The sequence below is a fragment of the Rhipicephalus microplus genome, chromosome X (genome assembly GCF_043290135.1).
Source record: "Rhipicephalus microplus isolate Deutch F79 chromosome X, USDA_Rmic, whole genome shotgun sequence".
NCBI lineage: Eukaryota > Metazoa > Arthropoda > Arachnida > Ixodida > Ixodidae > Rhipicephalus > Rhipicephalus microplus.
In genome coordinates this window covers 351,712,189-351,727,075 of record NC_134710.1, presented here as the reverse complement: position 1 = coordinate 351,727,075, position 14,887 = coordinate 351,712,189, and the positions used below count along the sequence as shown (strand labels likewise).

The 14,887-nt window shown below is 45.1% G+C and overlaps 1 protein-coding gene across 1 annotated transcript in view; it reads right to left on the bottom strand.

The window, feature by feature from the left end:
* Positions 1–14,887, bottom strand: part of Larp7 (La related protein 7) — a 71,587-nt gene that overhangs the window by 16,069 nt on the left and 40,631 nt on the right. The window contains exon 7 of the mRNA XM_037413504.2: positions 6,936–7,341. Within this exon, the coding sequence (XP_037269401.2) occupies positions 6,936–7,341 (406 nt within the window). The remainder of the gene's footprint in view (positions 1–6,935; positions 7,342–14,887) is intronic.

The window sequence follows — 14,887 nt, the reverse complement described above, 5'->3', positions numbered from 1 at the left end:
GTAGTAACATCAACTTTATGCATGTTGCATTTATCGTGTCACTATGTAGTTATCAATCTTCATGTAATGATTAGGTACTGATCATGCAATAGCAGAACGAATTAATATATGTAATATTGATTAGTATAACCAGTACCGAACCATATTCGAAAAAGGTTCAATGCTTGCCAACTTTCAGCGCTAAGTGGTCACCTCCTGCGTTCACGCCCCATCTGATCACGTGGCCACTAAAAATGGTGATGCGGGTTCAGCTGGCTTTTTGTCTTCTAGGCACACATGTGTAGACATGTCTTTGCCACCCACTTTATCATCGCGCTGTCATCAGCGTCCACAAGTGACGATAAAAACACTGAGGAATATGGAATCGCTGCGATTCCATTATCGCTTCAATCCTCTTCAGAGCAGTGATTTTGAAACTGACGCTGGACTGAGCAGTGACGAGAAGGCAGCTGGAAACGCATGCTTGGGCTACACTGACTGGTAAGACGTATTACAATTACATATAAGGACGCTGTGTGCGTGTTGTTCGTAACGATTGTAGCATCAAACGTACTCACGACTCCACAGCAAATTGCCTGAAATGGCACAACGAAAGCACAGAATCCAAATGAACGCGCTGCCCGAACCACGCGAAACAATACAAGTGCAGCCGTTGCCAGGTGAGACGTCTTCGCTAGATAATACCACATGTAGACACTACAATGACAACACTAAAATTGTCAACATTATTATTGCTCGTTCATCCTTACTAAGTGCGTGAGACGTGGCCGAGAATCTCGCTGAAGACTTCAAGATGCTGTCGAGGTCGCATTGTGTCGGATGCGAAGTTGAGCCTTTGTACGCTCTATGCGCTTGAAAAATAATAACTTCTACGTAACGAATTTTCTTACTTCCCCTACCAGTAACGACAGATGAAGTAAGAAAAGCCGCTGAAGGAATGCAAAGAGGCAAAGCCTTTGGTAAGAATGAGGTAACAACAGACCTGCTGTAAGATGGTGGAGAGATTGTGTTAAAAAAACTGGCCACCTAGTATACGAAGAGTCCCTTGACGGGAAGGGTACCAGAATCTTGGAAGAACACCAACACCATTTTAATCCATAAGAAAGGAAATGTAATGCACTTGAAAAATTACAGGCCGATCAGCTTACTGTCTGTTTTCTACAAATAATTTACAAAAATAATAGCTAATAGAATTAAGGCAACATTAGAGGTCAATCAACCAAAAAAATCAAGCAGGATTTCATACAGGCTACTCTACCCGATAAACCATATTCATAATATCAATCAGCTAATAGAAAAATGCGCGGAATAAAATTCAACCCCTATACATAGCTTTCATAGATTGCTAGAAAGAGTTTGAGTCAGTCATGACAACAGCATTAATACAGGCACTTCGGAATCGGGGCATCGACGAACCCTAGGTAAACATACTGGAAGAAACCTACAGTGGATCCATAGTCAACACAATTTTCCATAAAGAAAGCAACAGAATCCTAACAAAGAAGGGTGTAAGGCACGGAGACACGATCTTTCCAATGCTATTGACCATGCGTTTACACGAGGTTTTCAGGACCCTAGACTGGGAAGAGTCAGAGATAAGAATTAATGGAGGGTATCTCAGTCATCTGCGTTTGTTGATGACATTGCTTTGATGAGTAATTTAGGGGACGAATTACAATTCATGATTACTGAACCAGACACGGAAAGCAGAAAAGTAGGTCTGAAAATTAATATGCACAAAACTAAAGTAATGTGCCACAGCTTCGGCAGAAAACAGCCCTTTGCAATAGGAGGAAAGACGCTGGAAGTTGTAAAGGAATATGTCTACTTCATCATCATCATCATCAGCCTGACTACGTCCACTGCAGGACAAAGGCCTCTCCCATGTTCCGCCAGTTAACCCGGTCCTGTGCTAGCTGCTTCCAATTTATACCCGCAAACTTCTTAATCTCATCTGCCCACCTCACCTTCTGTCTCTTTCTAACCCGCTTCCCTTCTCTGGGAATCCAGTCAGTTACCCTTAATGACCAGCGGTTATCCTGTCTACGCGCTACATGCCCTGCCCATGTCCATTTCTTCTTCTTGATTTCAGCAATGATATCCTTAACCCCCGTTTGTTCCCTAATCCACTCTGCTCTCTTCTTGTCTCTTAAGGTTACACCTACCATTTTTCTTTCCATTGCTCGCTGCGTCGTCCTCAATTTAAGCTGAACCCTCTTTGTAAGTCTCCAGGTTTCTGCTCCGTAGCTAAGTACCGGCAAGATACAGCTGTTATATACCTTCCTCTTGAGGGATAGTGGCAATCTACCTGTCATAATTTGAGAGTGCTTGCCGAATGTGCTCCACCCCATTCTTATTCTTCTAGTTACTTCAATCTCGTGGTTCGGCTCTGCGGTTATTACCTGCCCTAAGTAGACGTAGTCTTTTACAACTTCAAGTGCACTATTACCTATCTCGAAGCGCTGCTCTTTGCCGAGGTTGTTGTACATTACTTTCGTTTTCTGCAGATTAATTTTAAGACCCACTTTTCTGCTCTCCTTGTCTAACTCCGTAATCATGAGTTGCAATTCGTCCCCCGAGTTACTCAGCAATGCAATGTCATCGGCAAAGCGCAGGTTACTAAGGTATTCTCCATTGACTCTTATCCCTAACTGTTCCCATTCTAGGCTTCTGAAAACCTCCTGTAAGCACGCGGTAAACAGCATTGGAGAAATTGTGTCCCCCTGCCTTACACCCTTCTTGATTGGTATTCTGTTGCTTTCTCTATGAAGCACTATGGTAGCAGTTGATCCCCTGTAGATTTCTTCCAGAATGTTTATATATACTTCATCTACGCCCTGATTCCGCAGTGTTTGCATGACGGCTGATATTTCTACTGAATCAAACGCCTTCTCGTAATCTATGAAGGCTATGTATAGTGGTTGGTTATACTCCGAGCATTTCTCTATTACCTGATTGATAGTATGAATGTGGTCAATTGTTGAGTAGCCTGTTCGAAATCCTGCTTGTTCCTTTGGTTGATTGAATTCTAATGTTTTCTTTACTCTGTTAGCAATTACCTTTGTAAATAGCTTGTATACTACAGAGAGCAAGCTGATCGGCCTGTAATTCTTCAAGTCCTTGTCATCTCCTTTCTTATGTATTAAGATGATGTTAGCGTTCTTCCAAGACTCTGGTACTCTTCCCGTCAGGAGACACCTCGTAAACAGGGTGGCTAGTTTTTCTAACACAATCTGTCCTCCATCTTTCAGCAGATCTGATGTTACCTGATCCTCACCAGCAGCTTTGCCCCTTTGCATGCTCTCCAAAGCTTTTCTGACTTCTTCTATCATTACTGGTGGGGTGTAATCTGGGTTACTGCTAGTTCTTATAGTATTAAGGTCGTGGTTGTCTCGGCTACTGTACAGATCCCTGTAAAACTCCTCCGCTATCTTAACTATCCTATCCATATTGGTAGTTATTTTGCCTTCTTTGTCCCTTAGTGCATACATCCGACTTTTGCCTATCCCAAGTTTCCTCTTCAATGCTTTGACACTTCCTCCGTTTTTCAGAGCGTGTTCAATTCTCTCCATGTTACACCTTCTTACATCACATACTTTACGTCTATTAATCAACTTCGAAAGCTCTGCCAGTTCTATTTTGTCTGTTGTACTTGACACTTTCATGATTGGACGCTTCTTAATTAGGTTCTTCGTTTCCTGTGAAAGCTTGCCAGTGTCCTGTCTAACTACCCTGCCTCCAACTTCCACTGCACACTCCATAATGATACTCGTCAGATTATCATTCATTGTATCTACGCTAAGGTTGGTTTCCTCACTGAGAGCCGAGTACCTGTTCTGCAGTGACACTCTGAATTCCTGTACTTTCCCTCTCAGTGCTAGCTGATTGATTGGCTTCTTGCGTATCAGTTTCTGTCGTTCCTTCTTCAAGTCTAGACGAGTCTACTTAGGAGAGGTGATAACCGCGGAGCTGAATCACGAGAGTGAAATAACTAGAAGGATGAGAATGGGGTGGATCACATTTGGCAAGCATTCTCAAATCATAAATGGTAATCTGCCACTAACCCTCAAGAAGAAGGTATATAACAGCAGCATCTTGCCGGTACTTACCTACGGAGCAGAAACTTGGAGGCTTACAAAAAGGATTCAGCTTAAATTGAGGATGAGGCAGGGAGCGATAGAAAGAAAAATGATAGAAGTAACCTTAAGAGACAAGAAGAGAGCAGAGTGGGTCAGGGAACAAATTGGGGTTAAGGATATCATACTTGAAATCAAGAAGAAAAAATGGACAAGGGTCGGGCACGCAGCATGTAGGAAGGATAACCGCTGGTCATCAAGGGTAACTGACTGGATTCCCAGAGAAGGCAAACGCATGAAGGGGAGACAGAAAGTTAGATTGATTGATATGTGTGGTTTAACGTCCTAAAACCACTATATGATTATGAGAGACGCCGTAGTGGAGGGCTCCGGAAAAACAGAAAGTTAGGCGGGCCAAAATGATTGAAAAGTTCGCAGGTATAACGTGGCAGCAGAGAGCACAAGACCGGGTTGATTGGTAGATTATGGGAGAGGCTGGGGTGTAACAGCCAAAATAGAATTTGGAGCAATTTCTGGAGCAAAAGAAATGTTACTTTTGGAGCACTCAAATGTAAATTCGGATCAGGTTATGGGAGAAAAAAACAAAATTTTTTATCATGAAAGACCAACTTTGGAGCAGTATAAAAGAGAAAGCTCACATTAAAAAAAAAATATATATATATATATCCCCTGATGAAGGGAGGACCCCTCCCGAAACTGTTGGGAAATAAATATATTTATCCTTGTTGACAACACTCCCGTTGTGCCATATCCCATACCTTCATATATATATATATATATATATGAAGGTCGTAGGTTCGATTCCTGCTTACAGTTGGTAATTTTTTCATCCACTTTTCTTTCTTCTTATTTACATTCCATTAATGTTAATAACTTCCCCTGTACATTCCTTGGCATTACTGTCTGTTATATCTCATTATTATTGTGTTAAAAACACGGAAAAACGAGCCCTTAGGTATACACTTCTTTCCCTTATTTTATTTATATATATATATATATATATATATATATATATATATATATATATATATATATATATATATATATATATATATATATATACGCTTTTCTGCACGCTTTTATGCAGAACGCAACAACGACAATATATACACACACACATATATACACACACACACACATATATACACACACAAAACGTTCAACTCACCTTAATTGTACAGAGTGAACATGAGCACTACTATTCCAATTGAAGTACTATTCTGAACTCGCCCACTGAGCAAACAATGAAGCCCACATTACCATTTCCTGTGCTTTTCCAATCCTTTGACAGACTCTGCAAAATCAAATGTTGATCTGCCAAGCGTAGCGACTTTGAAATTCGAGAGATTTGCTAAACCGAGCAATAGGGGTGGCGAAAAAAAAAAGTTGTGCACAGGTGTTTCTATTTTTTTTAGGGCAGCAGAAATGTTATTTGCTCCTCCAAATGATTGCCAGCAACAATTTAGATGTCAGTAATCATACTAGTACTCCCAGTTATGCGGCACATACACGCACGACTGATTGAAGAGAATGTGCTGTGCCCCGTGACTAATGCTAACAGCCCCTTCCAAATTTTAATACACTTTTTCGCGAGACACCAGTGTGCTGTGGCGAAGGGGGATAGAACAAGGCAAAGAAATTTTCGAACCGCTACACCCCCACCTTCACCCCGGCCCCCACATTTTTTTGTTTTTCTTTCACGGTATGGCTAGATTTAGGGCACAATTTCTCGGCTCGCTTGCAAGGCGCATTCGACCAGATAAAGTAACAACTGCGCACGCTTGTTGGCACGGCACCGGCGTCGGTTATCTATCGCCGCAACAACGGAACTTCCAGCCTAAAAAATGTCTTATGTGCTGTTGCTATGGCAACCAACGTGGTGGCTGCCAACGATGGCATTCACAGCCCGTCGACTTTGTTCATAGGTGGAAAACACGGCATGCGTTCATAAGATGCCATAACCGCGTTTGCAGACTAGGAAATGTGAATTTCCTAGTCAGCAAACTGGTCTGCATGCCTGGTTTGATTAATGAAGCAAAGTGCAGGTGGCCAATGTGGCATCCATTTCTTGCTGAAATTAGCACACCTAAGATAATTTTGAGGCTGGTCAGAGATTTTGGCACAGCCTGGCACAATTTCAGCAAAATGGCTTTGGTGCAGCTCAGCGCAACAATAGGGAAGTGTATCAAATTGGCGCAATTGGTGCAGCTGTTGCACCCCTGGAGAGGCCTTTGTTCTGCAGTGGGCGTTATCAGGTTGATGATGATGATGACAATGAATGATTACTTTAGTGATGGTCGCACAGACCGCCATCAATTTCCATAACCTTGCCAGGTTTTTCAAAAACTCCATGACTTCACTATGACTTTTCCAGACATGTCCAAATTCTCTGACTTTTCCAGGTTTTCCAGGTTGTTGGACACCCTGAATGCTGGTTATGTTAATTTGGCTAATTAATTGATTTAAAAACCAATGCACGCCAAGCGATGGAGCAGGGCTCACTGGCTGGGCTTACCACAGCTGCTACGTAAAACAACACAGATGACATGAAGAAAAGAAAGCAACACCTGGTTGACATTTTGCCTATGAACATCATAAACACACGAGACGAAGCAACATTAGACAGCAGGGGTTGTATAGGTAGATGGCATGTCGATGCATTCTGCATGTGATACGGTGGTCGGCACACTTTTGCTCACGCCACTACCTAATTACACAGTGCCATGCATGGACAAAAATGTGATGAGAAAAGACAATATGCCCATCTCTAGCTCACAAGTAATGTTCCCTGTTAAAAAAATTAAGATATGAAAAGAAAGAAAGAGAACAGACACCCACTTTAAACTCAGCAGTGTTGGAGACTGGCTTTTCAGTGACCAGCTTGACAATGACTCCAGGCTGAAACTCCAGCATCTGTGAGGCTTGTGTTGTTTCTGAAGTGCTTGATGGCCCCGTGCCTGTGCTTGATGGCTCCATACCTGAGCTTGATGGCTCCGCACCTGAGCTTGATGGCTCCTTGTTCCCTCTGTCATCAGAGGACATTTCCCAAGCCTCACCTTCCCGAGATGCTGGAGTGATGTCGGAGTCTGCAGTCAATGATGTTTCCACAGGGGACGAGAGCGTGTAGCACGGGGATGGAATGGGTGTGTACCCCGATGATGGAAGCAGCAACGAGCGCTTGATTTCTGTCATTGTGGCCTTCTGCAAAGCGAGGTACTTGTTCCTGAGTCGCTTCCACTCACACCTGTGGCCGGTATGGGAAATAAGGCCATACTTTGAAAAGCAGACATAGAAGAATGCAAACACAGACTAGAGAAGAATTAAAAAAAAAAGGATGACTTACGAAGTCTTATTACTTAAATACAGCCTTTTTTTCGAGGCTTTCGGCTACTGTGACAGCACAAGAAAGGGTGGAAACAAAACTTATACCAGGTTTCCATGAATTGCAGCACAGAGGAATCACATGTATGTTTCTCAGCTGCGACACAGCAGAAGCAGCTCAACATTTGAGAAGGTTTTGCAAAGTGAAAGTAGGCTTTTACTATTGAATTCCAAACTAAATACCATTGAATTGAATTAGAATTTATTTCAACCTGAACGGGAAGGAGAATATTGATCTCATTATCCTACAAGGCAGATCAAAAGGAACAAAACAACTATCCAAACAGTCTGCCGTTCTCTTTTTTTTGAAAAGACACTCAGTTCTAACATGTCCACAAAATTAATGTGGACATAATTTTTAGTCTGATACCACAAGCGAACAATGTGCAACCAACTCTAACTTACTAAAGTTTATTTCACAAAAAAATGTACAAGACCTCCAATCCTAGCACTTAAAAAATAATAAATGCTGCATTGTTTACCATCATGTAAGAATTAACAATTTCTTGGGTTTCACATACCAAGACCATCTACCAATACGAGGCACCATGTAGAAGGGGACTCCGGGTCAATTTAAACCACCTGGTTTAATGTGCACCAAAATCTAAGTACATGGGTGTTCTTTTTAGGCTTGTACTAATAGTGAATTTTAGGTTCCAAGCTAATTCAAATAGTATATACTACATATTATATAAAAAAAGGGCATATGTGTCACGACCCAGCTAACTTGCGCAATATGTTCTACTAAATATTGAAACAAGGCCTGAGCAAATTCCATTCTGTTTCATGAAAGCAAGTGGAAACAACTTTTAATAGTAGCAGCATCTGACTTTTGGTGGAATGCAAGCGATAACCTGTAAAGTATGTTACGTTTTAAAATTTATTATACCTAGAGCATATAAGCCGGTATAACAAGCTTTTAAACTTCAGAAATGATGAATTGATGTGAGGGTAATATACTAAAGTGAAGCGGTGTACTGAGCGAGCAGGTATAGACTTATGTAACTTTCTGACTTGTTGGTGATGGTCGCTGCAGTTATTTGGGTTTGTCATGAGTCTCAAAATCTTGTATTATGATAGCAATTATATGGACACTCTCGGCTAGATTTTGCCGCCGGCGTCAACGTCACTCACCATATATATATATATATATATATATATATGATATCGCAAGAAAAAAAACAATGCAGAAAAAGACTCCAGTGCGGAATCGAACGTGAGACCCAAGCGCGACGCGTTAACCACTGAGCCACCGAGGAGCTCGTCCTTCAACACTGAAACAGCAAGCTATTTATATGTACCACTTACCGCTGGTGCCGGGCAACTCGGTGGGAGGGGATATTGTGTTTTTAGCATTACCAGCAAGATAACGCAATGAGTGCTGACGCGGTGGCACGTGCTCTGATCTCTCACGCGTACTTTGCACCGCATAGAGGAGGAAGGTGGACGCTCACTCGCGTGCCCTTATATCACGGTGGGGAGGATCATACGTCTTGGCTGGCTTTGGACTTTCACCTGAACGATTTTGTTGTAGTTACCGGGTGTACAAAGGTCATTGCAATCGTTGCACAGTCTCTGTTTGCTAAAAGGGTGTGCTTTTTAGACACAGTGAAGTAACAACTGAGATGCTATTCGAATTCATCTGTACCTGTGAGTACGTTTCGTGCATTATTCGTGCGTAAGAAACGCCTGGAACGTTTTGATCTGCTTGCCATTCTGCGCATGACCTTCCAATTTGTTTCTATCACATTCATTGCTTGGCCTTTGCGGCAAAGCTGTTACTTTTTTTGTTTTGTGGAAAAAAGTTCACGCAAGGACACATCGGCTGTTTAGTTCTGACGTTTTTGCCCACTATAAGTAGATTTTCTTTTTATTGAACTTTTGTTTTCACTCAATGCCTCTTTTGTGAGTTCTCTTGGCTCTGTTTTCCACGCACTCAGTCTTGCAATGAGCGTAATACGTTCACTCAACCTTGAGTGAAGCTCTGCAGCATTGCAGACTTTCTCTAAATATGTGTTTTCACAGCTGAGTACTCCTCTACAGCAAAACCACCTTCACAGGGGGTTACGTGCGGACAAATATACATTTATTTGTTCTTTTTGAATACGTCACAATTTTCAACAATTTAAATTCAAATCGAAGCACACTCAAATACAAAATATTCGTTATATAATAAAGAACTGAGGCAGTCAGAACTGTTATTCGAGACCAGGAAGAGCGTAGGCCTAGCCAGCGAAATCAGCGACATCGGCCTTTGCTCGTCTCGTGCTTAGCACTGACGATGTGTTTGCCGAGCTTTGCATGACCCACTACTTCATTACATATTTCCCCCTCGCTGAAGACGGAGCCAAGTAGGTCTTCTAAGGTGTCGTGAGCACAAGTGGTTCGTGATACGGTATGAAACGATCCACACGTACGATTTCGCGGCCTCGGTGACACAGGTCTGCAGTGGCCGTGAGGGATTCAATGAGGTAGTTGACAGTGGAAGTTTGCTCTATGACGCGATAAGGTCCATGGTACCTGCTGACGAACTTTGTAGAGGTACCAGGAGCAGCACTGGGGGGCACCCACAGCCGAACAAGAGAGTTGGTTGAAAACTGGTAGTCGGACCGTCCATTGTCACGACGAAATTTCTGTAGCCTTTGTTCTTGTATTGTAAGGGTGCGAGCTAATTGCTGACATTCTTCCGCATACCGAGCGGCTTTGGAAACTGGTGTGCCTTCACATGCGTCGGGTCGGTAGGAGAGAATGGTGTCGATTAGAGATGATGGTTCTCGACCATAAAGTAAAAAGAAGGGAGAAAAGCCTGTCGTCGTTTGAGGTGCCGTGTTGTAAGCGTACGTTACTTAGAGAAGGATGAGATCCCAGTTGGTGTGGTCGGAGGAGACATACATAGAAAGCATGTCGCCAAGAGTGGGGTTGAAAGGTTGGGTCAAGCCATTTGTTTTGTGGGCGATATGCAGTAGTACAGCGGTGAATCACATAGCATTCAGCAAGAAGTTCTTAAATAACATTCCCGAGAAAGATGCGGCCTCGGTCGCTCAAAAGTTCACATGAAGTGCCATGACGCAGAACAAAACGTTGCAGCAGGAAAGACGCGTCATGTGCCATCACGGCTGGTAGAGCGGCCATTTCTGCATATCTCGTGAGATGGTCGATCGCTACAATAATCCAGCGATTCCCAGCTGATGTATATGGCAGAGGACCATAAAGGTCTATTCCAACCCGCTCGAATGGTCGCACTGGGCATGGTAACGGCTACATTGCTGCAGTAGGACAGCTAGGATTGTGCTTGCGGCGTTGGCACTCTGTGCAAGATCAAATGTACTTTTGAACGAATGTGTACATGCCACGCCAATAAAACAAAAAACGTAGCCTGGCGTAGGTTTTAAACAAACCGGCGTGTGCACTGCGGATTGACATGGAAAGCAGCACATATGCTGGCACGGAAATGTCTGGGTATGACGAGTAGCCATTTGCGGCCGTCAGGGTGGTAGTTGCGGCGATAAAGTATTCCATCACGGATGGCGAAGTGAGAGGCTTGTCGGTGTAGCGCTCGAGATGGCAGGTGGGCGAGTGTTTTAGATAGGTAATCCATCAGAGACGCAATCCACGTATCTTTGCGCTGCTCCGCAGCGATGTCGATGGGTCCTGATAGTTGAAGGAAGTTGTCTTGGATGAAGACACTCGCAATATCAGGAGAAACAGGTGAACGCGAAAGAGCATCGGCATTGGCGTGCTTCTGGCCTGAGCAATAAATGACCCGGATGTCGTACTCTTCGAGCCGTAAAGCTCATCGTGCCAAGCGTCCATAGGATCTTTGAGAAAGGATAACCAGCAGAGCGCGTGGTGGTCAGTAACATCGAAAGGGCGGCCGTACAGATAAAGCCGAAATTTTGTAATGGCCCAGATAATCGCTAGGCATTCTTTCTCAGTTACCGAATAATTTGCTTCTGTTCTTGTAAGAGTATGGCTCGCGTACGCAACAACATATTCTTGGTTACCAGGCTTTCGTTGGGCGAGTACAGTGCCAAGACCGACACCGCTAGCATCCGTATGGATTTCTGTGGGAGCGCTTGAATCGAAATGATGCAGTATGGGTGGTGTTGTAAGCACTTCACAAAGCTTTGCAAAGGCACTGTCGCAGGCTGGAGACCACGCAGATAGATTGCGGTCTCCCTGAAGTAGGTCTGGCAGAGGTGCCATGATCGAGGCAAAATCCCAGACGAAGCGGCGAAAGTATGAGCAAAGCCCAATGAAACTACGCAGTTCCTTGATAGACGCGGGCCTCGGGAACTCGCGAACAGCACGTAGCTTAGCGGGGTGAGGAAGAACGCCATCCTTCGACACGTGTCCGAAAATGGTCAGCTTGCGTGCTCCAAAGTGACACTTCTTCAAGTTTAGTTGGAGGCTTGCTGCAGAGAGGCTGCGTAGAACCTGTTCCAAGCGACGAAGGTGCGTGGAAAAATCGGGCGAGAATACCATTACATCGTCTAAGTAGCACAAACATGTGTTCCATTTGAGGCCTCGTAGGATAGTGTTCATCATGCGCTCAAATGTTGCCGGCGTATTGCATAGGTCGAATGGCATCGCGTTCAATTCGTATAAGCCGTCTGGTGTAACAAAGGCAGTTTTTGGCCTATCATCCGGATTCATGGGCACTTGCTGGTACCCAGAGCGTAGATTAAGGGAGGAAAAGAACTCTGCGCCTTGTAAAGAGTCGAGGGCGTCATTGATTCGAGGCACAGGATAAACATCCTTTCGTGTTATTTTGTTTAGTCGACGATAATCTACACAAAAGTGTATCTTGCCATCCTTCTTTTTAACTACAACAACCGGCGACGCCCAAGGACTGTTTGATAGTTGAACGACGCGCGCTTTAGCATGTCACCTACTTGTTCATCGATGACACGGCGTTCAGTCGGCGAAACACGGTATGGTCGCTGCCGTAGTGGTCAGTGATTACCTGTATCGATCTGATGGCACACGGTAGATGTTCGACCTAAAATAGCGCTGTGACTGTCAAAAGATGGCCGAAACTCGTCACGGAGGCTCAAAAGCTCACACCTCTGTTGTGGGTTTAGGCCTTCGTCGATGACGGGGTTGAAAATGTTGGTAGTGAAAGGGCCATTCACGGAACACAGGAGAGGGCGCTGACTTCCGATGATCCATCGGGAACGTCAAGTGTACCGATGGTTTCTATCGAGCCGATACATTCGCCTCGTTGCAGCGTAATCATGAATAGGAATGGATTCTCCACAGGCATGTCGGTCGCATCACCTTGAAGAGTAAGGAGAGCGTTGGGAGCAGTGATAGGTGGCGATGAATGAAAGCAGCGGAACGCGTGAAGAATGCGGTAGCGTCGACAACGGCGGAACACGACACAGGTGCGAAAACAGTAGCGCATGGAGGGATCTGGGTGTTGTCACTGATGACCAACTTCGCGTAGGAAGGGCGATCTCCGCTGGTAGAGCATCACCAAGGGGACAAAAGACGACTTTGGCACGGGCGCAATCAATGATGGCTTAGTGATGGGAGAGAAAATCCCAACCTAAAATTATGCCGTGAGAACAGTGCGGGAGTACTACGAACTGCACTGTGTGGGGCACTCCTTGAATTACAAGTCTGGCAGTACACGCGGCCACAGGCTGCACAGGCTGTGCAGTGGCAGTATGAAGACACGAACCCAAGTAAGGCGTTGTCACTTTTCGAATTGAATGGCAAACTTTTTCGGTGATGACAGAAATTGCGGCACCAGTATCAATAAGGGCAAGTACGGGTACACCTTCAAGAACGGCATTAATTACATTCAGCGGCGAATGAAGAGGGCTTGTGCTTTGCGACGAGGACGCATTTCTTGCCTCGAGAACTGCGTCACTTAGTTTTCCGCGTCAATTGTAGGGGGGCATAGGCGCATCGGGGAGGGCGAGCGTCGGCGTGGAGAAAGAGATCGGCGATCAGAAGCTGGTCGGTGGGTTGGTCGAGGAGCGTACAATTCGGTGTCTGGAGTGTAGGGAGTGTACGTGTGATCGTACTCATATGGACGTGGGTTTTCACGTGAGTGGAGTGGGCGGCGGCGGCACAGATGTGCGACGTGTCCAGGTAGAGCACACGAAAAGCAAATCGGTCGGTTGTCGGCAGTGCGCCATGGATTAGGGACTCGGCGGACTGGAGGTCGTGGCGGCTGGGTGGCATAAACAGGAGCAGGCAGTGGAGGCGGCGCTTGGAACATCTGTGGTCGTGCTGCTGCTTCGGCATATGTAAATGGTGCATTGAATGGTGGCACCAGCTGCGGAGGAAGGACCTCAGACACTTGATCTTGTACAAGAGTCCGTAGTGTAGGGCTAAGCGGCGCACTGCGCTCCGGTAGGCCGGAGATGAGCGAGAGTTGGCGGGCAATTTCTTCTCGCACGAAATCTTTGATCTGCGAGAGGAGGACGGAATCTTGTGAGGGATTTAAGCCGCACATCGATTCCTGATGTGGAATAGCACGGCGGGTGACGAGACGTTGCCGGCAGAGCTCATCATAGCTTTGGCAGAGCTCGGTAACTTGGGTGACAGTAGCAGAGCTTTTTGAAATAAGCATCTGGAATGCGTCCTCGTCGATACCCTTAAAAATATGCTTGATGCGGTCCACTTCTGTCATGTTCGCATCGACGCGTTTACACAAGTCAAAGACGTCCTCTATGTAACTGGTGAAATTCTCACCAGGCTGTTGAGATCTTGACTGAAGGCGCTGCTCGGTGCGGAGTTTGCGGACAGCAGAACGACCGAAGACTTTGCTGAACTTTGCCTTGAATGCTGTCCATGTGGAAATGTCGGTCTCATGGTTCCAAAGCCACAAGTGGGCAATGCCACTGAGGTAAATGCCGACAGTGGCCAGTCTCGTGGCTTCGTCCCATTTGTTCAAGACACTCAAGAGTTCGTAAGTGGCCAGCCAGTCGTCGAGGTCATGATCGTCAGTGTCACTGAATATGAGAGGGTCCCGCTGACGAACCTTGCCGGAGCACACGATGGCCTGGGGAGCCATATCTGGAGGGCTTGTGGCACTTTCAGTGGTCATGGCGGCAGGTCGAGTCCGGCTTCGCAACTTTTGGATTGCAAGAAGACCCAGCAAATTCCACCAAATATAATATAGAACTGAGGCAGTCAGAACTGTTATTCGAGACCAGGAAGAGCATAGGCCTAGCCAGCGAAATCAGCGACAACGTAGCGTCTCGTACTTAGCACTGACGATGTGTTTGCCCAGCTTTGCATGGCCCACTACTTCATTGCAGTTAAAATATTGAAATATTTGCACAGGCACAGTATTTTTGCATTTGCTCCCACTGAAATGTGGCTGGGAATTAAAGCTGTTGCCTTCAGTTTACGAAAGCAACAACTTGCCCAGCTACCACAACGGGTAGTTT